Source organism: Ascaphus truei, chromosome 1 (assembly GCF_040206685.1).
Source record: "Ascaphus truei isolate aAscTru1 chromosome 1, aAscTru1.hap1, whole genome shotgun sequence".
Lineage (NCBI taxonomy): Eukaryota > Metazoa > Chordata > Amphibia > Anura > Ascaphidae > Ascaphus > Ascaphus truei.
In genome coordinates, this window is record NC_134483.1 from 224,297,135 (window position 1) to 224,323,568 (window position 26,434).

At 44.4% G+C, this 26,434-nt stretch overlaps 1 protein-coding gene across 4 annotated transcripts in view; it reads left to right on the forward strand.

Moving 5' to 3' along the window:
- The window catches only part of MCC (MCC regulator of Wnt signaling pathway), a 366,135-nt gene that overhangs the window by 238,882 nt on the left and 100,819 nt on the right, over positions 1-26,434 (forward strand). For all 4 annotated transcript variants that reach the window (XM_075601563.1, XM_075601553.1, XM_075601572.1 and 1 more), the window contains one exon: positions 14,019-14,161. In XM_075601563.1, coding sequence (XP_075457678.1) covers positions 14,019-14,161 — 143 coding nt within the window. The remainder of the gene's footprint in view (positions 1-14,018; positions 14,162-26,434) is intronic.

Genomic DNA, 26,434 nt, shown 5'->3' on the forward strand with positions numbered 1-26,434 from the left:
CCTCTTACCAAAAACAAACAGCAAAACAGGACGGAGGTCAGTTACCTTCGGCTGGAATAGGGGTCTGAAAGTCCTTGTGCAGGATTTCTCTCCTCAGCGGTCCAGGGTCCAATACTGTACCTTCCTGGGCCAGAGATGTAGTTCCCCTGTGATCTCTCCATCGATCCAGGGTGTCTCCCTGGATTAGAGATCTCCCTGTAGTGAATGCTACAGGCTTTTTAATGGAGCTGTTAAGGTTAAGGCTGCGGCAACGCAGGGAGCGTGCACGCTGGCGCTCGTGCGCTGCGCTATGCTTGGCCGGCCGATACGTGGTCAGCTAGGTGCACGCTCGTCTGGTGGCGTGGCCACTGATGTCACGGAGCACTGAGAATCCCTCTCCTTTTACTGCACATCTGAACTGTCCTATGTTTTCTGCTAGGTGGCCTCCAGAGATTGAATGATGTTGTTTTGGTGCTGCTGATTGATTAGAGTAGAATCATGACAAGGTAATTTGTGTCATTTATGCAGCCGCTTACTAAACAGTTATTACTGATTCCTGAATCTACCAGTCACTGTGTTGGGAGACCTGTAATGAAAGTACTTTAAGCTGTAATCTCTCCTTTACATGTGCTGTCCCTACTAGGGCCACGTTGAACCAATGCCAGTGACATGTTTAAGGCGTTAAATATAGATATTTGACAGATATATTTTACAAAAATCAGACAGGTTTCTTTAAAGAATCTGTGTACGTTAATTTATAAACATCAGAAGCCGAGACATGGGAGGCGTTTGGTTTCCTCTCACCCTTTTGTGTGATATTGCTATGTGCAGGCCAAAGAGAGTGAGAGCGAGAGGCGTGGCAGACCCACAGACAAACAAGATTTCACTTTTATATATATAGATATATAGATTGACCCGCTATCAGGAATAGGGTGGGCTACAGGTTGATAAAGCACTCCCCCATTCAGAAATGTTTGATTACCACAGAATCTAAAGCAGCTAAATGTTTGTTTTAGGTAACATAATATGTAATGAAGGAAGCCCATTTTTATTGTTTAGTACTTTGAAAAATGTTTGCAAATTTACATTTTTAATTCACAGATCATGTGTAAGTTTTGCTTTTACAAATTGACTGTACATTCTTGTCTATAAAAATACACTATTTAGCAGAGAATACAGCTGAACCCCGTTATAACGCGGTCCTTGGGGGCCACCCGATTCGACCGCTTTATAACCGGGATCGCGCTAATTTTTAAAAAAATGGCCTCCGCGCGCCTGATCGGGAGGAGGCAGGAATGAGGCGCCGGCAGCCCCAGCACTTGCCCCAGCACTTGCCCCAGCACTTGCCCCAGCAGCCCCACCACGATCCCCACCACGATCCCCCAGCAGCCCCACCAGGATCTCCAGCAGCCCCACCACGATCCCCCAGCAGCCCCACCACGATCCCAACCATGATGCCCCACCACGATCTCCAGCAGCCCCACCACGATCTCCAGCAGCCCCACCACGATCTCCAGCAGCCCCACCACGATCTCCAGCAGCCCCACCACGATCTCCAGCAGCCCCACCACGATCTCCAGCAGCCCCCACCACGATCTCCAGCAGCCCCCCCCACGATCTCCAGCAGCCCCCACCACAATCCCCACCACGATCCCCCAGCAACCCCACCACAATCCCCAGGCATATTGGGTAGAGGGAGGAGGCAGGCGTGAGGCGCCGGCAGCACCAGCACGTTCCCCCAGCATCCCCAGCACCACCAGAGGTAGGGTGTGTGTGCGTGTGTGCATAGCGTATCGCGCTATAACGGGGTTGGGCTGTATATGCTAAATCAGTGACCAGGTGTCCGTCCATGAGTCTGCGGAAGTCTCTCTCTGAGGGTTAGATCCACAAAGCTCTGTTAAATCATGTATCCTTAAAGCTAATTATATGCAAAAACACTGGCCCTTTTTATATCTAATAAGCATTGTCTTATTGCCACGTGATTGTAGCATAACGCTGAGTTATCATCTAGTAACGTGACATTGAGGGTCTCGCGTCACTCCGATTCAGACCCTGAAATAACTGAAGTGGCAGGAAAGTGGAGAGGAGTGGGAAATAACATCAGATTAGCGCTATGTTCATTTATGCCTAACTGTGGCATTACACCCATCCAGATCCCGTAAAAGTCCTATTTCAGGGTCTGAGTGTGTAGACAAAATAGGGGATTAGACCTACCAGGGATTTCTGAGCGTCCGCAAACAAGGAGAGAAAGAAAAAAAACTGGCGCACAGCCAAAGAGTGGGTCACCAACAACTTAATGAAAAAATATTCCTTTAATAATCCATATGGGAAATGGAGGCAAACACCCTCGTGAAAAATGGAGGCAAACACCCTCCTACGCGTTTCGTGTATAGAGATACACTTTAAGTGTATCTCTATACACGAAACGCGTAGGAGGGTGTTTGCCTCCATTTCCCATATGGATTATTAAAGGAATGTTTTTTCATTACTTGTTGGTGACCCACTCTTTGGCTGTGCGCCAGTTTTTTTCTTTCTCTCCTCGTTACTTCTAGCACTTGGCTGCACGCCGATCAAGACCATAGGATTGGGGCATACATATGCGAGTATCATTTCCTTTACTTATTTGTGCATTTATATATGCTGTGAGTCCAAGGACCTTCCCAGAGGAATTGACAGGGGACTTGGCTACCTACCCCACACCTAGGGACAGTAGGTCTCCTATGGGACTTCACACAATCAATCTCACTAACCCCAATCCCTATACCTACCTACATGATTCCTACTACATGGACAGCGCTGGAACGCATTAATCACTGACTATGACGTCCGCAAACAAGATCAGTGCCACGGCATCTTCCTGTTTTTCTAATCGTAGCAAAATTAAATAACAAAAGCAAAATAGGGAGGAGGACAAATGACCTATAGATTATAGGGCCCAGAATCACTAAGCTCTGTTAAATCACACGAGTAACGGGATGTTACCTAAAACAGGAACAGACGTTATTTTCCCCGAGTTGACGCTTATTCACTAAAATAATGGCGGTACTTGAGCTCACTGGCATAAGGGTAACATCCGTTTATTTCAGGATAACGAACAGTCGTCGTCAATTAACGTGACGTTATTTAACATTTTGGTGTCGCTGTCATCAAGAGCGCGAGCAATAGGCCCCACTTATGTGTTTTCATGGGAGTACTGACACTTTAGGTTTGACTTAAATAACATACCGTTATTTCCCTGTGGTAACATTAACGGAGCGTGGTTAATAGGGGTTGAGCATCTTTTAGCCTCATTAACTCTTACGGGCTGTTGAACGTAATACTACTTGTTAAACAGACGTAAATCCTGGTTAACTTTATGTTAGTTGGCTTCAGTAAATTCAGCATTGTGATTAAGTGCCGTTACATTAGGTCTAATATAACGTTAAAAAGGATAACGGTGCCTAGTGAATTTAGGCCCAAGATCCACAGTCTTATCCTGCAGCAAATTAGGTAAAGATCCTCAAACCCATCCAAAGCATTTGGTTGCTACAGAACAGTTTATATTTTATAGTTCTAGTTTATATTTTATGCATACAGTACACACTGCCTAACCCATGAAAATATCGCTGCTTTTCGTTCCCTTGGAGAGACCGCCCTTGTATGGAAACTTCACTTTCGCCCCAGGGTGAATGCATCTTCAAAGTAGCGTATTACATTGTAAGTGTATAAGTGAGATTATTTAATTGTTTAGTGCCTTTCAAAAGATGCCAGTCACCCTCTGGTCCTGCAGCTTTGGCTTAACATTTGGATAGTTGTTGTTTTTGTAACCATCCCATAACAAAGGTACCTATGAAACTTTCTTTCTTCTTAGGACAATAGGAAAGTGGGAAACACTTACAGTATCAAGGTGGTATGGAAAGAAATATGCTAATTTGTGAGCTACCTGTGTGTGTAAAGATGACTTTAAGCTTGGGGCACATTATTTGTAATGTTATGCATGGCATCTCGTTCACCACATACTGTGTTTTATTTTAGCATTTTCTCAAGCGTCTCCTAACTTGGATTGATGATACTGGGTGCTTGTTTTAATAAGAGTTATATGCATCTATCTGTATACTGTGAAATTGGTTGGTCACAAAAACCCATGAAATAACTGCACATCCTATAATGGCGGGACATTTACCTTAATATCAGTGCTGTGTTATCATCCGTTATTATTTTGCACGGTTATTGGATCCAAAATAACTACAGAGGGAAATAATCACAGACACACGCACACACGCACACGCACACACACACACACTGTCAAGGAAGAAATCTATTGCATTCATGTCTTTTTTTTGTCTTTCAACATGGATAAATTCTGATCACTAAAATTCATAAAAGATTTATAGAGGCAATAGGGAAAACCAAAAATTGTCAGATGTAATTGGCCTTTGTGGTTTTTGTTTGTTTGTTTGTTTTTTTAAAGATTCAGACATCCTTAAATTGAACTTTTTACTTAATTGTGACTAGAATTAGCATCCTATTGTACCTAATTTAGAAAACAAAGAACACAATTAAAACAGTAGTGATTAACAATATACCTGTGTGTTTTAGGGTCCAAAAACATAAAAGAAAGAGAGAAGTTAGTATTGTAAAAAAAAAAAAAAAAATTTGGCTGCTGCTGGGTAATGCAGCCAATCAGGAGGTGGTATCAGGAGCTTGGGAGTGGCGCCAAGGTGGCGGAAATAGTGTGTAGCAGAGATAAGTGAGGCTGTGTGTCTGCGTGTGTGCGTGTGTGTGTGTGTGTGTGTGTGTGTTTCTGTGGTTGTTTAGTGGGGAAGAGAGAGAAAATGAGTGATGGGGAGAGTAAATGAGAGGGATGGGGGGGGGGGGATCGAAAATAAGAGGGATGGGGAGAGGGAGAATGAGAGGGATAGAGGGGAGAGAATGAAAGGGATGAGGGGGTGATAGAAGATGAAGGGATGGGGGATGAAGAGGGGATGAGAGGTGGGGTGATAGAGGCTAGGAGAGGGTGGGGTTTGAGAGTGACTGTAGGTATGATATTTATAAATGATCTGACCGTTAAGTAATTTTTTCCCCAAAATTTCTCTCCATGTACTCACCAATTTGCACCATTTCATATTCTATTTCATAAAAACAATTATGGAGAGGGTACTCCATCCCCAGAATTTGTATTTACGAAATAGAATATGAAATGGTGCAAATTGGTACATACCTGGAGAGGAATTTAGAAAAAAATGACATAACGGTCAGATCATTTCTAAATAACATAATGTTACGCCGGTGCTGCCCGCAGACCAGAGCCGTCCCCTGTGCTGAGGTGGGACGTAGGGATACACGCACCCGCAGCAAAGGGAGCTTGTCCGGAGTGTGGTGTTATTGTTGCCAGGCCAGGTATAGTAGTGAAGACAATACTTGCCGGTACCGGTAGTAGAGAAGGAGTAGTTATTGCCGTTGCCAAGGTCAGGGATGCCAGAAGTCACGAAGTCCAAGTAGAGCCGAAGTCGAGAGCCAGAGGGGGTAGTCGTCCAATCCGCGTCAATACCTGAGGAGTCACTGAGAGAATAGTCAAATGCTTCCATACAGAACTATGTCGAGCGACGAGTGATGGGAAGCACAGGCATAATAAAGCTGGGCAGGCCAATGGGAAAAGGGGGCAGGCCTGGAGGACTGCAAGGAGTCCTCCCTGATAGGAGAGAGGTGTTACAGCCCAGCTGAGTGTAATCATTGATTTGCCTTGAACTGTGTGATGCTTGGGGGCGACGCCTCGCTGCAGAAGCAGTGGTTAAAAGTGCTCTGTTAGGTGTGTGCTCTGTAAGCTGGGAATGCATGCACATAACGTTTGAGGCTGGCGTGCGTGTAGGAGAGCGTGGGCGCGCCCGGCGCTGAGCAGAGGAATCGCCGAGGGGAGTGATCCCGCGACGGCGGCAGGGGCGAGGAGCCGTGGAGACCGGTAAGGCAGGATTATTTTGTGTGTCCAGGGACTCCTTGCGGAGAGGGAGTGCTTTGTGTGGGAAGCGAGGAGAACGCCGATTCCTGACACATGTGTCCCAACTGACTTTTCTCAAGTGCGTCGCACCTTTCTCCATTGTGTCGAGTATTTTTGGAGAAGCCACCTGGCAACCCTATGAGTCCTGACGAAGTTGTTCCAAAGCGAAACGCGTTGAGTCTGTTCCAGCATCTGTAATCAATCAGCGATATCTCAACCGTGGAAGCCGGACCGTATTCCGTCCCCATCCGCATCAGCTGACTATACCGGAAGTGACAACATGCGATACCGGACGTGCGGTGGATGAGGAGACGTCGGTTCCAGACAGAGCGGTGAGAGTACCGGAGCCTACACATCTATAGTTTTACATGTCCGTTTTAGATGTTTTAATGCAAGTGTGCATTTTGCCTACACCTATAAAAATCATTAGTCCATACAGTTCACAGTATGGTTGTATTTTGTTTTATTGAGATTACCAAATCATCACAACACTGAAGGAGGTACCCAGACCCATATACCAGCATTGAATCCAGGAAGCAAGTGATCCTGTTTTTTCAGTCACAATTGATGTGGGAAATGCTGTATTTGTTCTAGGAAAGTGCGAGTCCCCATTCCACAGAACAGTGTTTTTATGTTTTTCTTTTATGGTGAAACCTGCGCTCCCCAATTTTTCATTACAACCCTAAGAGGGACCTGCGATGCATTTTGTGCTTTCATGGTTTTTTGTTTCCTTTTTGCCTTAAAGTGGCAATCCAAGGTTTTTTTTTTTTTTTTTAACATTTATTTACTTTTTATTTTTTTTTGACACGGAATTGAAGCAGGGGGTCTCTGGAGCTGAACCCCATTAATTTCAGCTCTGAGGACCCCATGCTTTAAGATACATACCTCCGAAGGGGGTACCGGTAGCCACTCCGGCTGGGTAGCAGGGGTAATATTATGGCCGCTTTTCAAAGCTCCCACAACTTGCGGGCCAATAGGAAGCCGTGATGTCATTAGGTGCGGCTTCCTATTGGCCCGCGTGATACGGACCTTTAATAAGCAGAGAGATACCCCTTGGGAGGTAAGTATCTCTGGAAGCAGGTGGTCCCAGTAGCTGAAATGAATGCAGTTCAGCTCCGGTGACCCCCTGTTTCAATCCTGTTAAAAAAATAAATGTAAAAAAAAGCGCTTGGATTGCCTCTTTAAATCAACAGTGTGCGCCGATCTTCCCCCATCCCCCCTTTTTTTAGGTTAAAATGGAGCCCAGTGCAATCTATAGGTTACCATGGTAACCTCAATCCCTAGAGATTGAGAAAATCATGATTTTAACACTAACATTCTTTTGAGTTTTTATTTTGATGAGCAGGACATGCTCAGGGGGCAAGATACTAACATTATAGGACTTAAACTCGTATGGAGGCAATTGCGGCTTTATACCGTGTCACTTTCTCTCACACTTTGAATCCTGGCTCTCATTCTTACGCTCCTCCAACGTCCTCTGTTCTTCTCCTTGGGGACTTCAACTGCCACATTGATGACCCCTCTCTCCCTTGGGCTTCCCGCTTGCTCTCTCTAACCTCTTCTTTTGGCTGTCACCAATGGACTGCAGCCAGCACCCACAGGGATGGCCACTACCACCTAGACCTGGTTGTCACAAAGGGACTTTTCTCTCTCTGATTTCTCCATTTCTCCCTTTCCTCTCTCTGACCATCATCTCATGTTCTCTCTCTCACTTCTCCACCTCCCCTTCATTTCTGCAGAGACCTGCGCTCTATTAACCTACCAGCTTTTGATTCCACTTTGCGCTCCCCCCTCTCTTCTCTCTGCTCAGGGCCAGACTGACAACAGACTGACAACCTGTTCAGGAACTGCAACTCTGCCCTACCCTTCTCTCTTGATCATACCCTCTTTCTCTGTGCCCTTCTCGCCCTCCTAACACTAGACCCTGGCTAAATTGCCACACACACATGCTGCATTCCTGCCATCGCTCCTCTGAACGCCTCTGGAGGAAATCTCACACTCTCACAGACATCCTTCACTGCAAATGTTTCCTATCCTGTTTCAACTCTGCCCTCTCCCAAGCTATAAAAAAAAAAAACTATTTTTCTTCACTAATCAACACGCACAAGTCTAACCCACTCCGCCTCTTCTCTGTCCTTGACTCTCTACTCAGACCGTCTGTTACCTGTTTTTCTCCCTCCATTTCACCTCAGGACGTTGCTGACTGTTTCAAGGCAAAGGTGGATTCCGTACGTCAAGACATCCCCTCTGTATCCCCCTCTTCCAGCCTTCCTCAACTCTTTTTCCTCTGTCACAGAGGAGGATGTGTCACTGCTTATCTCCTCTTCTCCCTCTACCACTTGCCGTCTGAAGATATGTGTTGATAAGTCTTTCTCTGTCTTGAGGATAAGGTGTGTCACCTTTGTCGATAAGTTCATGCATCGAATTCTTTGTTCCAGTATTTATTTAGAGACAGATACAGAGCACAGCGTCACAGCACCATTCTTTCTAGACATCACAGCAGGCATTGTAGCAAGTTATGAATGGAGAATTAGTCAGTGTACGTTCCAAGTAATTCTGAATTCAACATACACAGGATCGCCTTTATTTACCAATATTTCAGGACATCTGGACAAGAGCCATACATGTACTGTATACATGGTTTTCTCTATGTTCAAATCTATTAATGCCTCGCTCTTGTACTTGACCCTTGCTTTGTTTTCAGAACATGATGTTTTCTCCATTTACCATCTGTCTCCCAGTCTCTGATATATGTCTTCTTAATTTAGTATCTATTCTTCTCTATTTAGCCTTGGGCTATAATATTTATTGCCCATTTGCCCTTGTTTTCCCACATCTACTAATATAATATACATATACAGTACTGTATATGTATATTGAAACAATATGCCTGTGTGTATATAGACAATATGGCGTTTCTCTCTTTATCAAGATTTCGGATCATCTTATCTTCAGTTGGCATCATCCTATCTTCACCCTCTTAAAACCCATTCCCTCCCATCTCCTCAAAACTCTTGCTCCTTCTCTAATCCCAACACTTATACATTTTCAACTCTCCCCTCAACTGTGCTACTTTTCTCTCCTTCTAACAAGCAACAGTTATACCATTACTCCAACAGCAAGCTTTACCCTACCTGTCTCTCTAACTATCGTCCTGTCTCCCTTTTGCCTCTAAACTCCTTGAACACCTTGTATTCTCTCGCTTGCTCCATTTTCTCACCACCTATTGTCTCCTTGATCAGCTACAATCTGGCTTCTCCACTGCTCACTCCACAGAAACAGCTCTCACCAAAATAACTACTGACTAATGACCTCCATGCTGCCAAAGACTATGGTTATTACACTCTGCTCATATTGCTTGACCTCTGCAGCCTTTGATACTGGGGCCCACCCTCTTCTCCTTCACATTCTCCATACTCTTGGTATCCATAACAAAGCTCTGTCCTGGATTTCCTCTTACCTCTCCTATCATACATTTTGTGTCTCGTTTGCCAACACCACCTCCTCATCTGTCGATCTCTCTGTGGGGGTACCCCACGGGTCTGTCCTGTGACCTCTCCTTTTTTGTCTTTACATACTCTCTCTAGGTGACTTTATCACATCTCTTGGGTTCAAATATCACCTTTATGCTGATGACACAGAAATGTACTTTTCAACCCCTGACCTTACACCTGAGGTACAGACCAAAGTCTCTGCATGTCTCTATATTATGCTGGATGGCCCTCCGCTGACTCAAACTTAACATGTCAGAAACGGAGGTCCTTATACTTCCTCCCAAGCCTGGCCCTACTGCCCTTTCTACATTACTGTTGGCAGCACCATCATACACCCGGTAGCACAAGCATGCTGCGTAGGTGTCACCTTTGCATCCATAGAGGTGAAGGCGCACAGCTGTGCACCTTCATCTCTATTAATGCAGATTTGGATTTTCAAGCTAAGTTGCTGCATGCTCCATACACCATTTGAATTGGGGATTGTAGGAGGACGTGCGCAGAGGTATGCAATGGAGACTTTAAGGTGAAATTAAATAAGGCTTTTATTGCGCCTGTTTCTTTAACATAAGAAAAATCATCCAAACATATGCAAATAAGGGGTCAAACAAAGCTTGTCCACTTGGGAGTATTTCTAGTGAAACCTATGCAGTCCACAACTCCCTTTAGATTAGATTAGCATGTCTCCCAGCCCCAAACATATATCTTGATATGTGCAGATATACAAAAAGTCTTATAAAGGAAAGTCTTATCTGTTTCTTGTAGGGGAAGGCTTCTTTGTTCTTCTGGTGTCCACACCTTTGGGCGATAAGGCAACGTCAGGATCCAGGTTTAGAAGTACTTTCCCCTGTGTCTTGCTGGCAGCCTCTTCTGGTAGGCTCAAGACATCTGTCCCTATGGTCAGTCCCACAACTTGTGAGACTCAGGAACAATCTCTCTTTCTGTCTTCAAAGGCAGGCTTTTCTAACAAACCTAATCAGCCAGGTGGTGTTGGTTAATTGACTACCAGCAGTTAACCACCATACTGCTGGATTAGAGGCACATTTCCTGAACAGGGATAACTCCCCTGTTACAGGGATGCTCCAGAGATGGGAGTAAGAGACTTTATTCTATGCAAATGACATGCAATGTGGTGCTATAGTATTCCAGGGCCCATCCCAATGAGGTTCAGCGCAGGGAGTTTGCTCCTTTGCTCAGTTCCTTCAGGGAATATAGGTCCCCATTAAGGATACCACACCGCAGGATTCTTTACTTAATCATTACCCCCTATGGTGTTTTTGGACTCTCATTTACAATTTTTGTACTTATAACGGACCCGGCATTGGAGCGCATGTTCCACACAAAGAATTCTATAGGTGTCACCTTTGACTGCTCCCTTACATTCTCTTTTCAAAATGTAGCTAAAACCTCTAGTTTTTTCCTCCGCAACATTGCAAAGATTCGCCCTTTCATCTATCACTTAACTCCTAAAACTCTGACACAGGCCGTCATTCTCTCCTGTCTCGGCTATTATAACCTTCTGCTGTCCGGCCTTCCTTCCATCACTTGTCTCCCTTACAATCTATCCTAAACGCTGCTGTCAGAATCACGTTACTCTCTTCTAAATCTGTCTCAGCGTCTCTGCTGCGGAAATCCCTCCTGGCTTCCTATCAAATCTTGTATGACACACACAATTCTCCTACTCTCATTTAAGGCTATACATTCTTCTGTCCCTCCTTACTGCACCGACACACTTTATTCGAGCAAATACCCGGTATGTACCTGGCAGATACCTGGAATGCGCCACTCCTCACCTCTGACAAGCCCCGTTGCATTTGCCTTCCCAGCCTGGGTTCATGCCTGGCTGATGGGCGGCTGATCTGTTAAATGATAATGATTAGGATTTAATAGGCTGCAATGCTTCGCGTGTCTACCAGATGGCATAAATTCATGAATTGTAATGCAGTATATATATATACTGTGCAGTATTGCAGCCAGCGGGAATAAAATGCTTCAATCCCTGCTTGGAAAATACCTCAATGCACTCGGGCAGAAAACAGTCACAAACCTCAATACACCCGGGTATACCCGAATTCGTGGGACTAGCCGAGCTCGAATAAACTGTGTCGCCAGTGTACATCTCAGCCCTAATTTCTCGCTATACACCTGCCCGACTCTTGCTTTCTGCTCAAGGATCCCACTCCCTGCCCCACACCCCTGGAATGCCCTTCCCCTCAATATCTGACTAGCACCCTCTCTATCCACCTTTAAAGCAGCCGTCAAAGTTGCCATTTTTGTTTGAAATGTATTCCTCCCCCCCCTAAAATGTGCATCAATACAATCCACATGATAAGTAATTAGCTAAGTTGTCGTTCGATCCGTTGTCCTGTGAATGACCGGCGAAGATTCGGCTCGGTGGTTCACTAAATAGCCGTCAGTGCAGCAGAAGTGGACCAAAAGATGCGAAGATCTGTGGGGAAGATCATGGGACCAAGCAGTCAGTAGATACAATTGGTGGACTGGTGAGAGAGGGCAGGACTCAAAAAGGGGTGTGCCAGAGCCTGTTTCAGAAGAGGAAGGGGATGTGAGCTTCTAAATGGTTGCTATAGAAACAAAATGTTTGTTACATTATAATACATTAAAAGTGTCTCTCAGGGTTGTTAAAATGCTACAAGTATTTTCTCATAGTACAGAACGGTTTTATTTAAAAAAACACACAGGTAGGATATTGCTCGGTCTGCAGCTTTAAGACCTATCTTAAACCCCACCACCTTCACGAAACATATGAGCAGCTCCATGGCTGATACTTTACATCTCATACATCGACCTTGGCCCCCTGCAGAGGCACTTACCAGAACACCCTCCTACTGTCTCTGTACGCTCGCTCTTCTTACTTACCACTTAGATTGTAAGCTCTTCCGGGCAGGGACTCCTTTTCCTAAATGTTACTTTTATATCTGAAGTGCTTCTTCCCCTTATGTGTTGTTTATATTATTTGTTACTTTATATTACTGCTGTGAAGCGCTATATACATTAATGGCACTATATACAGTAAATAAAGATATACATACATACATGCATGCATTCTCATTATTTTGTTGGGTTAGTATTATTTTATTTAAAGGTTGGCCTTGGTTTGTATCCCATTGCCGTGAACCGTTACCTTTATAACCTGTCCTTTATTCAGTTATATTTGCACACAGGTTTCTCTTTGATCGCAGCACAGTAAACTATTATAAACTTGCAGGATATCTAGCTGAATCCTGGGGAGGTGTGGGTTACTTTTAACAATCCTGCTTGGTCAATACATGCATACCATGGTGCTTGTTGCAATTAGGATGCATTTGGCTTTTTGGCATTGGGAAGTTTACATTGCAGGTCTGCTGGAAAGACAGCCTTGAACACAAACAAAGTGTGCTGGGTTTGTTACTGTTATCAGCAAAACAACATGTAGTTGCACTGTGTTTAAAACAAGTTAATGACGCTAAGCCTCTACAGGCAGTCCTCGAACCCGTTCTGGGAGTAGCGTTGGATAGTGAAACCGCTGTAAAGTGAGTCCCATGTTAATCAGTGGCGGTGAGCGTCGGATAACGCATTCCGGCATCGAGAAACGGCCCTTAGGGTTGCATTGTAAAGCGTTGGATATGCCATTTGTTGTAAAGTGAAACGTTGGATTACGAGGACTACCAGTATTCACACTTTAATGTGCATCATGCTGCTAGGTATATAAGGTTGTGGTTCAATTCTGTAGTGCTGTGCTCCACATTGGTCTTTGGAAGCATGTAGTAAATGGATGTAAAACTAGTGCTGCAGAACTTTGGGCCAGGACTGCAGAGGATACCTTGTACCAATACACTTTGTAAACGCACAGGTGTGAAAAAAGACATGAAGCGCACTATTTTTAGGACTGATATTGACACTGTTGTATTCCCTAAGTCAGGGGTAGCCACCTCGGGTGCTCAAGAGCTACCAACAGGTCAGGTTTTCAGGATATCCCTGCTTCAGCACAGGTGGCTCAGACTGTGCTGATGCAGGAATATCCTGAAAACCTGTCCTGTTTTTAGCTCTTGACGAATGGAAGTTGGCCACTCCTGCCCTAAGTATTTACAATGGAAATCCATCATTTGAGTCTTAATTAAGGGTCTTCCGACACTGCCTGCATTTATTTTGCGCGCTTTCTCTGCTTGTATCCCAGGACACACGAGGCAACCAGCTTCATGGTACAATATATCTTTTCTGGTTATTTGTTTGTATTTTTTAGAAATAAATATTTGGAAGCTGTATCCAGAACTCTAGTAACCCCCGGTGCTTGGGGCACCTACATGGCAGCCAAAAGCAGTTTTAACTTTCTTGGTAACGTACGTTGGATTTCCTTGATTAGTGGTAAAAAGTTGCAGGACTTTCCATATGACAGGAGGTTCACCTTCCGTGGACACTTCATCAGATGCTCCCATTCTTGGAACGGTGTTTTGCGTTTTGTTTAATGCCAAAGGCTTCACCAGACAAATGTTTTTTTTTAAGACTTCTCCTAGTTCACGAATAGTTGCTCTATAAGTTCTCTGACAGTGGCCCTTTCTTCTGATTTGCAACTTTAGTGTGAACAGTCACATCTCATGAGAGACCACGAGGATGTCCAGGAGAGGACAACGCTGCGCTACGAGGAGCGGATCACCGAGCTGCACAGCATCATAGCGGAGTTAAATAAGAAGATTGATCGACTGCAAGGGACAACTATAAGGTAGTGTTCCCGGAATTGAAAGAAGCGCGGTCTCTAAATTACAAGTATGGCCTTCCTCGATCTGGGTTTTGTAAGAACCTTTGTTTAACTAATGTAAGTTTGTGGGACGGATTACTTATGGGGGGGAAATTATCTTGAACATTCCCTCTATTTTAGGGGAAAGGGGCATCCTAGAGAGTCCACTCATTTGTTTTTGAAGCATTAAATTTAAATTGACACTACTAAATAACTCCCCCAGGGGCACTTTAGGCATACACAGAATAACAGGCACTCAGTGGGATGGATATTGCTAATGAACAACGTGTTTGAAATGTTGGTCCTCTCAGGACCACGTGAATTTGAATGAAGAAATGTTTCAGTTCATAGGGTTCGTGTATCACTGGCAGATGCTGTTAAGCTTGGGGTCGGGATACACGATTCCGACACTATATGCCTGTGAAACGACCCGAAGAAGGTTCACCTCTCAGGAAGTAATAGAAGCAGACATAGTGTGCATCTTCTAAAATAGATTTACTTAAAAAGTGGTGTATGTATGTATCCAATTACTTGAAGTCTTTTTGGATTGGTCTATACGAGCTTTGCACAGTAAAATGGTGACATTTTTGCCCATGCTTCATGGGAAAATTGATCCAGTGCTGCTAAGTTTGTTGGTGATCATTGCTGTACTGAGATCTTCAAGTCTCGCCATAAATGTTCGATTGGATTCAAGTCAGGATTTTTAATGTACCACTCAAGAACATTAATCAATTTTTTTTGTTCAACCACTCCAGTGTGGCTTTGTGCTTCGGGTCATTGTCCTGCTGAAATGTGAATTTCCTCCCCAGTTTGTCTTGACTGACACAAATAGTTTGCGAGGTATGTAAATACTTCTGTACACACACACACACACACACACACACACACACACACACACACACACACACACACACACTCCCCACCCTCTCCTCCCTCTTCCCACCCTCTCCTCCCTCTTCCCACCCTCTCCTCCCTCTCCCCTCATCCTCTCTTCTCCCTCTCCCCTCATCCTCTCCCTCCAACCTCTCTCCTCCCTCGCCCCCATCCTCTATCCTCCCTATCCCCATCCTCTCTCCTCCCCATCCTCTCCCCCATCCTCTTCACCATCCTCTCCCTCCCCCATTCTCTCTCTCCTCCATCTCCCCCATCCTCTCCCCCATCCTCTCTCCTCCCTCTCCCCCCATCCGCTCTCCTCCCTCTCCCCCATCCTCTCTCCTCCCTCTCCCCCCATCCTCTCTCCTCCCTCTCCCCCATCCTCACTCCTCCCTCTCCCCCATCCTCTCTCCTCCCTCTCCCCCTTCTCTCCTCCCTCTCTCATCCCTCTCCCCCATCCTCTCTCCTCCCTCTCCCCATCCTCTCTCCTCCCTCTCCCCCCATCCTCTCTCCTCCCCATCCTCTCTCATCCCTCTCCCCCATCCTCTCTCCTCCCTCTCCCCATCCTCTCTCCTCCATCTCGCCCCATCCTCTCTCCTCCCCATCCTTTCCACCATCCTCTCCCTCCCCCATTCTCTCTCTCCTCCCTCTCCCCCATCCTCTCTCTCCCCCCATCCTCTCTCCTCCCTCTCCCCCATCCTCTCTCCAACCATCCGCTCTCCTCCCTCTCCCCCCATCCTCTCTCCTCCCTCTCCCCCATCCTCACTCCTCCCTCTCCCCATCCTCTCTCTTCCCTCTCCCCCATCCTCTCTCCTCCCTCTCCCCCCATCCTCTCTCATCCCTCTCCCCCATCCTCTCTCATCCCTCTCCCCCATCCTCTCTCATCCCTCTCCCCACCCTCTCTCCTCCCTCTCCCCCCATCCTCTCTCCTCCCTCTCCCCCCATCCTCTCTCCTCCCTCTCCCCCCATCCTCCCTCCTCTATTCCCCTCTATCCTCTCTCCCCTCCATCCTCTCTCCCCTTATCAGCACGCGCGTTCACACACACACACACCAACACACACACCAACACACATACACACTTACCAACAGACACACACACACCCCGACACACACTTACCTACACACTGATACACACACTCTTACCAATACAGAGACCGACACACACACTTACCAACAGACACACACACCTACACAGACACACACACACTTACCAACACACACACTTACCAACACAGTGAGGAACCGGGAGATCTAGAGAGGAGCAGCTACTATGGAGACCTCTGCAGAGCCACCTGCTGCCCAGAGCCCGGCTCTCCTCCCTCCTACCGACTACAGCCGTTCTATGGTTAGCTGAGCGCGGCCGGCATCCTCCTCTGATCGCCCCCTACCCACCCAAACTGGCATCAGATCATTTAGAACCGGGACGCCTGGTCACCGTACCTCAGCAGCTCTCCTCTGGCACCTCAGCTGCCCACCATGTGGGAATTGCCTGACCCGCCTCAACCATGCTTCCTCCCCACAGAGCTGGGACTTACTCACCTGCAGCGCGGAGACTCTTTCCCCACCCCCCCTTCCTGCCCGCTCCTCTGCCTCTACCACTGCATTGGGCCTGACGTTGTGACGTCACGTAGCGTCCCCATGTCATGACAATGCAGCGTCGTTTGACACGGCGCAGCCATTTTGACGGGTGCTGGAGGGGAGACACCGCACTAGCACAAGAATGATGGGAGACAGTAAGAGACTCGGCAGCGGCCAAATGCTCTCGCCACAGGCGTGTGGACGAGTGCATTTGTCGAGCCCTGGTATAGATATGTAGCCCCATCCTAAAGGGTTACTAACATGGCTATTGTATGTTCTGCCCACCCTGGGTTGCTATGGGAATCCAGGCGTCATTCAGGGTTATTTAAGGAGGGGGGACTATTCTAGAAGGTTAGGTTCCAGGAGGACATGAGGAAAGGAACCTCGGTGAGAGTAATGTTTCTAAATTATTATTATAGACCAGGCCCCCCTGTTATTATGTTGTAGATAGGGACAGTAATACAGTTCCAAAGTGCATGGACATTGTTTCAGGCGAGGAGAATCCTGCTTGTGCAGCCAACACACCATAGACAAACAAATTCTTCAAAACTCACAAGTTAATATTGCAATTCTCCATTTAATGTGACAGCTAAGAACAAAGGAGGAACATCGTTTAATGTCCTATATGGAACTTCCATCAGTTAGGATCCCTGAAAAAAGCAGTGGAGTCCTGAATAAGTAATGAAAAGGAATACGGCATGCCATAGAGGGTCTCAGGAAAGAGGGCTCCCAGGTGCCGGCAGATCAGCTCTAACTGCGGATGGGTACTAATATTCATCATTAGTCTGTATGGAAGTGGCAGTTCCCAAACAGGCAAAAGGTATTGGGTCCAAGTAAGAAAAGACCTGTCAGAATTCCCTTTCCAAAGTGATCGGATTAATACTGATGATCGTTCCAAAGCAACAAGGGAGGGCCAGGTCCCACACTTACTCAGAGCAACTAAGTCACAGTACCTTCATTTGAGTATTAAGAGTGGGCACTAACGGAAGAACTGTATTCATATTATGTCTGTTATAAAGTTCAGTACAAGGGTGTTCACATATATATGAACGGTCCCTGTCCATGGGGATACGAACAAATGAATGTTGCTACCACATTTACCAGCCGCCTGAATCCAGCCCCTGAGTCAAGGTAACCCATGCGGAGTAGCCAAATAATACACGCCGATGTTGTCTCGCTAGAAGCCAGACAGGTAGGGATATATATTATTTACATATATATCAGACACTCCAATCTCCAAGGAGGAGTGTATTTTATTAGCTCAATGTTTCGGCTAGAGCCTTTCTCAGGAGCACCTTGTTTCCTTTTTTTTTCTTACTATACTAATTGAATCAACGCAGCACACTCAAACCCCAACACCCACCATATCATATATGTGTGTGTATATATATATACAGTCATGTGAAAAAGAAAGTACACCCTCTATGAATTCCATGGTTTTACATATCAGGACATAATAACAATCATCTGTTCCTTAGCAGGTCTAAAAATTAGGTGAATACAGCCTCAGATGAACAACAATATATGACATATTAACCAATTTCGGCCAAGCTTTTAGCTGTCAGACAGTTGGCCTCACATTTGACTCTGGAATACTTTGGTATACAGAGGAGTTCATGGTGACTCAATCACTGCAAGTTTCCCAGGTCCTGTGGCTGCAAAACAAGCCCAAATCATCACCCCTCCACCACCATGCTTGACAGTTGGTATGAGGTGTTTGTGCTGATATGCTGTGTTTGGTTTTCGCCAAAAGTGGTGCTGTGCATTATGGCCAAACATCTCCACTTTGGTCTCGTCTGTCCAAAGGACATTGTTCCAAAAGTCTTGTGGTTTGTTCAGATGCAACTTTGGAAACCTAAGCCTAAACCTAAGTTCTTTTTAGAGAGAAGAGGCTTTCTCCTGGCAACCCCTCCAAACAAACCATACTTGTTCAGTCTTTTTCTAATTGTACTGTCATGAACTTTAACATTTAACATGCTAACTGAGGCCTGTAGAGTCTGAGATGTAACTCTTGTTTTTTTTTTTGCAATTTCTCTGAGCATTGCACGGTCTGATCTTGGGGTGAATTTGCTGGGACGTCCACTCCTGGGAATATTGGCAACTGTCTTGAATGTTTTTCACTTTTGAATAATCTTTCTCACTGTAGAATGATGGACTTTAAATTGTTTGGAAATGGCCTTATAACCCTTCCCAGATTGACGGGCAGCAACAATTGCTTCTCTAAGATCATTGCTGATGTCTTTCCTCCTTGGCATTGTGTTAACACACACCTGAATGCTCCAGACCAGCAAACTGCTAAAACTTCGGCTTTTATAACGGTGGCCACACTTGCTGATGATCAATTAATCAAGGGAATTTGATTAGCAGCACCTGTCTGCTACTTAGCATCTTAATTCCTATGGAAGCGGTAAGGGTGAACTTAGTTTTTCACACATGGCTTCTCCATTTTGGCTTTATTTTTGTTAAATAAATCATGACAAGGTGTAATATGTCATGTGTTGTTGTTCATCTGAGGTTATATTTACCTAATTTTAAGACCTTGCTAAGGAACAGATGATTGTTATTATGTCCTGATATGTAAAACCATAGAATTCAAAGAGGGTGGACTTTCTTTTTCACACAACTGAACATACATACATACATACATACATACATACATACACACACACACTCACATGTTTGTACTTGGATAGACGGATTAAATGTGTATTTATGTTGTATTTATTATGTGTCAGAATGTTATGCCCCCTCTTATTTTCTGAGTAGTTATTAAATAGCCTTCGCAATAGAAAATAGTATTTGTTGTGTGAATCTCCACTGCAGTGTTTGTGTCTTGCACATTACTGTGATGTGGCAATAACCTATGAGAAAATGTAAAGCAGCCATAACATATTCTATTAAATCTTCTTTGTGCCAATCTTTGTATGTTAATGTATTTATACAAACAAACACCCATGGCATCCATGTTTATGAAGGCTAATATTGTCAACACAAATTTGGGAGTTGTCCAGATGTGAATTTCTAGATGTTACTTAGCTGTGAAATGAGTTACAAAGGATCTATAAATATGATCATGTACCAATAAGCTCCTGCAATAAGTGACCTACCTCCTCCTTTCTCAAGCAATCAACTTCCTCTGTGTTATTCAAGATAGTGTCATTCCTTGTACAAATACTCCCATTTGCATGGTCACACACTTAATTCATTTAAGGTGTTTTCTGACAAGTTCTAAAATAGGAGTGGCCAACTCCAGTCTTCAAGGGACACCAACAGGCCATGGTTTAAGGATATCCCTGCTTCAGCACAGGTGGCGCAGTTGTTGATTGAGACACCTGTGCTGAAGCAGGGATGTCCTTTAAACCTGACCTGTTGGTGGCCCTTAAAGACTGGAGTTGGCCACCCCTGTTTTAGAACTTAACCTACAATAAGGCTCTCAGACATCATCCCAAACCCATTGTGCGTGTCGTCCCTTTACATTCCAACTGTTTTTAGCTTAGTTTCGTCTTGTCAGGCAGTGGGACACACGCAAAGTAATGTTTAACCTCAGGCTATGTTACCATGTGGTCACTGAAACATTAAAAACTCAATCTCACTCCTGCTTCACCCATTATTACCTGTTTTACATATACATTATAGTAACCGTTGGTTAAAAAAAAAAAGTATTTTGCCCCCCTGCTTTGCACAGCTTGTGCTGTCAAGAAAAATGTATGATACTACAATGTGTCATCGATATTTACGTTTTGATCTGAAAACCTAACTCCAAATAGTACAGCAAGAAGTGACACAGAGTGTACAACACATGTCCTCAGTAGAGGCTTAAAAAAACAGTTTGAGCCACTACTAATATTGTTTGTCAGTATTGTTAAGTAGGTTTGCACACTGTAGGATGCAGATGGTATGAAGAATACATGTAATTTGCATAGAAAACAGTCTATATGGCACAGATCCTATATAAGAGACAACACTGATGGATCTTGTCGACAAATTACATCTCAGCCAGTTATATTTGAAGATGCATGTGAATGGCAATGGACCTATATTAATGCTTTAGGCTGCGTCCCTGCTAGCGCTGAGCGGGCGGCGCTTGCCGCGGTTACTTACATATATAGACATATGTAAGTCCCCGTGCGCTCGTGCGCGGGCATACATGCTCACTGGCGCTCGGCGCTTAGGTAAATAAAAAAACGGACTTTCTAGCGCTCTCAACTACCCACAATGCTCCCCCCCCCCCGCGTGCGCACGCGTAAATGCCAGGACACCCGGCACTCATGCTTGGAGCGCTCTCCAAGCATGAGCGCGCTCAGCACCAGCGGGGACTCGGCCATCGAAATAGGTGTAATACAGAAATAGTTTCAGTGGAGGGACTTTCTCCTTTTAAGTACACGTGTCCGGTGGTACTTTTTACTTAGAAATACCTAGTGGTATACAGTCATTTCTGTGGGACCTGTCTCTTAGAAATGTGCCATGCTCTGGGTGCTAACATTTGGTGGCACATGAACGAGGTCCATCATACTTGGCACTCTTTGCTGTTGTAATATGGGTCCTTCTTCAATATGCTGTGAAGCGTCTTCCCAGTGCTGGAGAAGAGATCCATTCAAATGAAGACTAAAATCTTCTCCAGCACAAGGTAGTATCTTCACCGCGATTGAATAAGTGTTGGGTAGTGTTTGTAGAGTGTTTTGTGTTATGTACCATATGATTATGCAGGTTTTCATAGAATACTACTTTAATAATAAGAAAACCCACAGTTAAATGATGTAGTGCAAAGTTTGAGTAACCGTATTGGTCCTGGCGGTATTAGATTTGTTGTTGTACCTTTTAATTGTCTGACATGAGAGCTCTTAATCGATGGAATGATAACAAAAAACTCTCAAACCCAAAGAGATCTCCTCCTGTGTACATTTAAACCCGTCCAGTTTTTTCAAATTCCATTCAGATACATGAGAAAACTTCCATAGCATCTGAAACCTGTTACAAAAGGTCCCAATTGTTTGAATGTTCTAATGTAAAGCGTCATATAACGTAGACAAATGTTTTCCTATCAGATTACATAGAAGCACAGGCGTTCACTACTACATGGAGAAGTGGTGCGAGGGTTTAATGATCATTGTTTCAAGATGGTCTTCTGGTCAAGAACACGTTTGAGTCCAAAAGAATTTGGAAAGAATTCACGAGTTAATTACGTCTATGAACAGAAAAGGTTGGGCAAAATAGTCTCTTAGGACTGACGCACATATGCTTGTTTAATGTAACTTATTGTAAACCAGTAATGCTCAGCCTTTTTTTTAGATGGCAACACCCTTAGCTTATCTTTAAAATACAGGTGACACATGTTATTCTTTGTGTACCACATTTGGCATCTATGTTAAATAATCATTGTACAGATTAATTATTATTATTTTTATTTATGTTACTGTACATTTAAATGATATGCCTCCGTTAGCTATTTGTCATTAAGTTAAATGTTGCATTTTTGGGAAACCCCGGTGTCCCAAGTTGTGACACACAAGACATACCCCGTTTGAGAATCGCTTGTTGTAAACCCTTCATAAACAGTGGGGGTGTGTTCACTAGACTAGAGCTGATTTGGGACACTGTCGCGCGTAAGCGCCATTGACATTCCATGTGCTAGTGCCCCGATTGGCACTATCTCAGTTTAATGAATAATCCACAGTGGGTGTTAGCAGTGCAGCAAAGGGATTTAAAGCAATAGTCCGCAGTTTGTTTTGTATATATTTGTGTGTGTATGCCTCAACTGATAAATCTTTGGAGTTGTAAGCTCTCGGTTGCGTTGTAGTTCTTGGTTTTCCGTTATGTGACCTGGATTTGTTGTGGCAACAAATGATGTAGTAAGCCAGGTTTGCCTCCTCACCAAAGTTTGTCTAATAGCATGGAGCCTCGACTGGGGGTAAGCTGCATAGCACCTGTAAGTGTCCCTTGGCCTCCCTGGGAATCAGATGTTATCCACCCAACGTGAATGGCAAAACAATGCAACCTAGAAATGAGTCATAAAGGTTTGTCCTAAATTCTAACAAAACAAAATGTACTTTAATAGCAGGGAGGAGGAATGAAAAGGTTAAATTGAATAAAGTAAATAATAATGTTCCAATAAATAGCAATTACTTTATAAACATTATTTATAAACACCTGGCATTTAGCTGCATAAATCTCTAATTAACTCTAATAGTTACCCATCCCCATTACTCTAAGGTTGTGCAACCTACAGTAGAACAAAGTCAGGGAAGACCTTTATTGCATTGGCTGGCAGATGTGGAGGAGTGTTGTGTATTTTCTGTGTACATTATAGCAGGCTATCCATGAACAGTGACATTTGTAATAGTTGTGACTCTCAGTTAAAGGTTTTATTAAAATCACAGTTATTGCTGTGGGTACTATTTACTTACTTTAGTCTGATGGGAACGGTTTGCCCAAGATGTATGAAATGCATTGGATTACTCATAGTTCAGGACCATGGTTTCTTTCCTGTACCTCTCTGGAGAATAATACCCATTTTCTCTGGAAGTTTTGCTCTTACTGCCGGTATTGGTCACAGATTTTTAATGTGGTTGAGACGTTTTTAAAATAAGAAGGAAAAAAAAATGACTCTGAGTTTAAATCGGGGTCAAATCCTGGTCTGCCAAAACAACTGCCTTCACTTTAAATAGCTCTTTCCGTGTCTCCTGCTATGTAGATCTGTCACTTCTTCTCCATCAACTGTACACCTACCTTAGAACTTCCAAGCCAGCTATGTCCTGTGGTTATTAGCATGCTAGCTATGAGTCGCACTGGGTTTCTGTGTCAACCCAAAGCAGTCTCTGGGCTCTCACTTTAAGCTGATTTTCCAAGTAGTGATACAATTATGAAATTAGTGGACATGCTTAGTCATTTGGTGTGATTTGAAAAAGAAAACCTGATATACAATTAATGTAATCGATCTCCAGAAGACAGACAGCCCCTTAACATAGGAACCTATAGCATTACGCCCGTATATGGATAAGATGATGGCATAAATTCTGTGTATGCATTCTTATGAAAATGCACATTGAACTTTGTGGTCCAAGGGTCCCAGACTCTCCTAAATTTACCAAGAGAATCATTATCAAAGCTTGTTCGTTTTTCCATGTATATGGTTTTACATATACACTTCTCAGTATGGGTGGTATGTGAGCCAGGCTGCTTCTAAGAGCCTGCCACACAGTATCTGGTTGGTGAAAGAATAGGAGTGATTAGTTTGTTTATTCTTCAAGACACTTGGAATAGGTCTATGTAGCAGTGCTAACCAGGGGTCTGGGTTAAAAGAAAGTTCAATGATCCTGTTGTTCATGGCGAAAACTTATTTCCCGGGATTGGCAACCTCTGGTCATTGCCACTATACAGTATGTGTACAATATGTCTCCAATAATAATCACAACCTCTAAGCAAAATTTATAAAAAATTGATCTTCCATATGCTTTAATCAATGAGGGGCAAGATACCACCTACAAATAAGCTTACAACTGTTTTATTTAGTTTTTATTTATAGAGGATTTTGCAGCAAAATCACAAATCTCCTCCCAAGTTTGTATATCAAGAGATTCGCCTAAGTCCAGTTTCTATTTTCTCATATGTAACCCTCCCTGCCTTGCTCCTTAAGGAGGTTACATCAGAGTAGTGGTGTATAAGGCATTCACAACCATTTACCGTGTCTCGGGGGCTGTCAGTGGTCTGCTGGGCGATGGAAAACATGGGCGCCAGAAGTTTTTCTAGTGCGACCTCGATCTTTATTAATGTTCCCATTCTTGGGAACACTACAGTCGCGTTACATATTGTACAATAGAACCGTGCTCTACTGGTCTGATCACTGGAATATGCTATACGCATCACAAGCGTGCTCAGTCAGTAGGACCAGGGTTCGATTGATGTGGTTGCACATATTTTCATCCATGCTGATATTCATACTTATACAGTCTTCCCTGAGTGCCCACTCTAAACACACATGGGAGGTATTACATTAGTGATACTCATCTGCTGGGTCTGCCCCCGGCCCCCTCCCATCTCTTCCAACATCCTTGCCATCAATGTTGCTGTGGTCCCCTGCTGAGATCCTGGCCTGGTCTGTGTAACGTTACTATTACTTCCCCAATCCTGCTTTGGAACTGCCACTTCCTCAGGGATGCTGACCACTGTGGATGGGGATCTGCTTGAAGGGCTGATCCCCAGACATCCTGGTGGCACTTCTGCTTGCCCCACTTAGGCGGCCCCCGCTAGCATTCCCTTTCTTGGGACATTCACTTACTTAATATGGCCATAACAAAGGATCCTTACTGATGGGGCACTGTCCCTGACCTAAATGTATAGTTTGGGAAACATCTTCCTGACCTCTAAGCTCACAAGCTTCTCTTCTGCTGCCATGCTGGGACTCTCCCAGAATCCTATGCGCCTCTCCTTTATACCTCTGATGACATGGTTACCTGTGTTACCACTGGGTGAAGCTTAACCTCAACTCTATTAACTCTTAGTGTACTTTTAGCAGCCACTCCAGGAGAGGGAGGGGGGCAGGGGGGTTACACATACAAGCACATTTATGAAACAGCCCTTATGACATGTAGAGTACTGTATGTTATAGGGCAGGGGCGTTCCCCCAAGGAGTGGGGCGCAACATTTTCTGGGGAGGGGGGGGGTGCTTGCAGAGGCCCCGCGCTCTTTCCTGGAACATTTAAATAGAATGTTGGGGGAGTGCGCAAGGCCTCTTTAGGACTCTTACCTTCTCTCTGGTGGCTTCTGGCGACATGTCGCCATGGCAACGTAGAGTCAAATGACGCCGCAGGGTCAACGTTACATGACGTTGTGACATCAAATGATGCCGGAGAAAAGGTAAGGGGGGGTATGCAATCAGCGGGGGAGAGCAGGCAGGGGGGCGCAAAGAAAAAAGTTTGTGCACCCCTGTAATATAGGGCACTCACAGAGCATCCTGGTGTGTTACTTGCTAAGAGTGCACTATAAGGGATTTTGTGTTCTCTCTGGCCCTTTAATCACTGAAAAGTATAACGTTCAGAGTTTCTGAACATGTTAATTGTCTCTAGAAACATTTCTGTAATTCACAACCTTGAATCATGATTATTTTTTTTTCTTCTACGTACCAACCTCAGTTGTACTCTTAGAAGCAGCAATACGGCTAAATATTTATTTATTATATGATTGAAGGAGGGGGTTTCTGGAGCTGAACCTCATTAATTTCAAGGACCCCCTGCTTCCAGAGATATTTACCTCCATAGGGGGTGCCAGTATCTCTGCTCAGTTTAATACCCCTGGTCACAGAGGCCAATAGGAAGCCGCACTGTCTGACATCATGGGTTCCTATTGGCCCTCGTGACGTGGGACATTTAAAGCCGCCATTAGATTAGATGCATGGTTTCTCTGCTTGCAGAGCAACCGGTGCCACTACGGAGGTAAGTATCTCCAGAAGCAGAGGCTGAAATTAACGAGGTTCAGCTGTGGAGATCCCCCATTTAAAACCTGTACTAAACCTGTAATAAATAAATATATATATATATATATATATTAAAAGCTAACCCGTATTGCTGCTTTAAGATTTCAAATTGTATAAAGGAAAAAAAAATAATGATCTTGTGTAATAGCCGATATGCCCGTCAGAGTAATTCCAGTGGAGCAGGTCAATGCACGTTTCCACTTTCTACTGGAAAAATCGCTGTCTATTGCAGAAAATCACCTGCCAGATGTGGGATGCTCCTTTAAGAAACCATGTATTTTTTATATTAAAATCCAATTTACACCATATTGAGAGGCTGGCAGCAGGATTGTGGTAG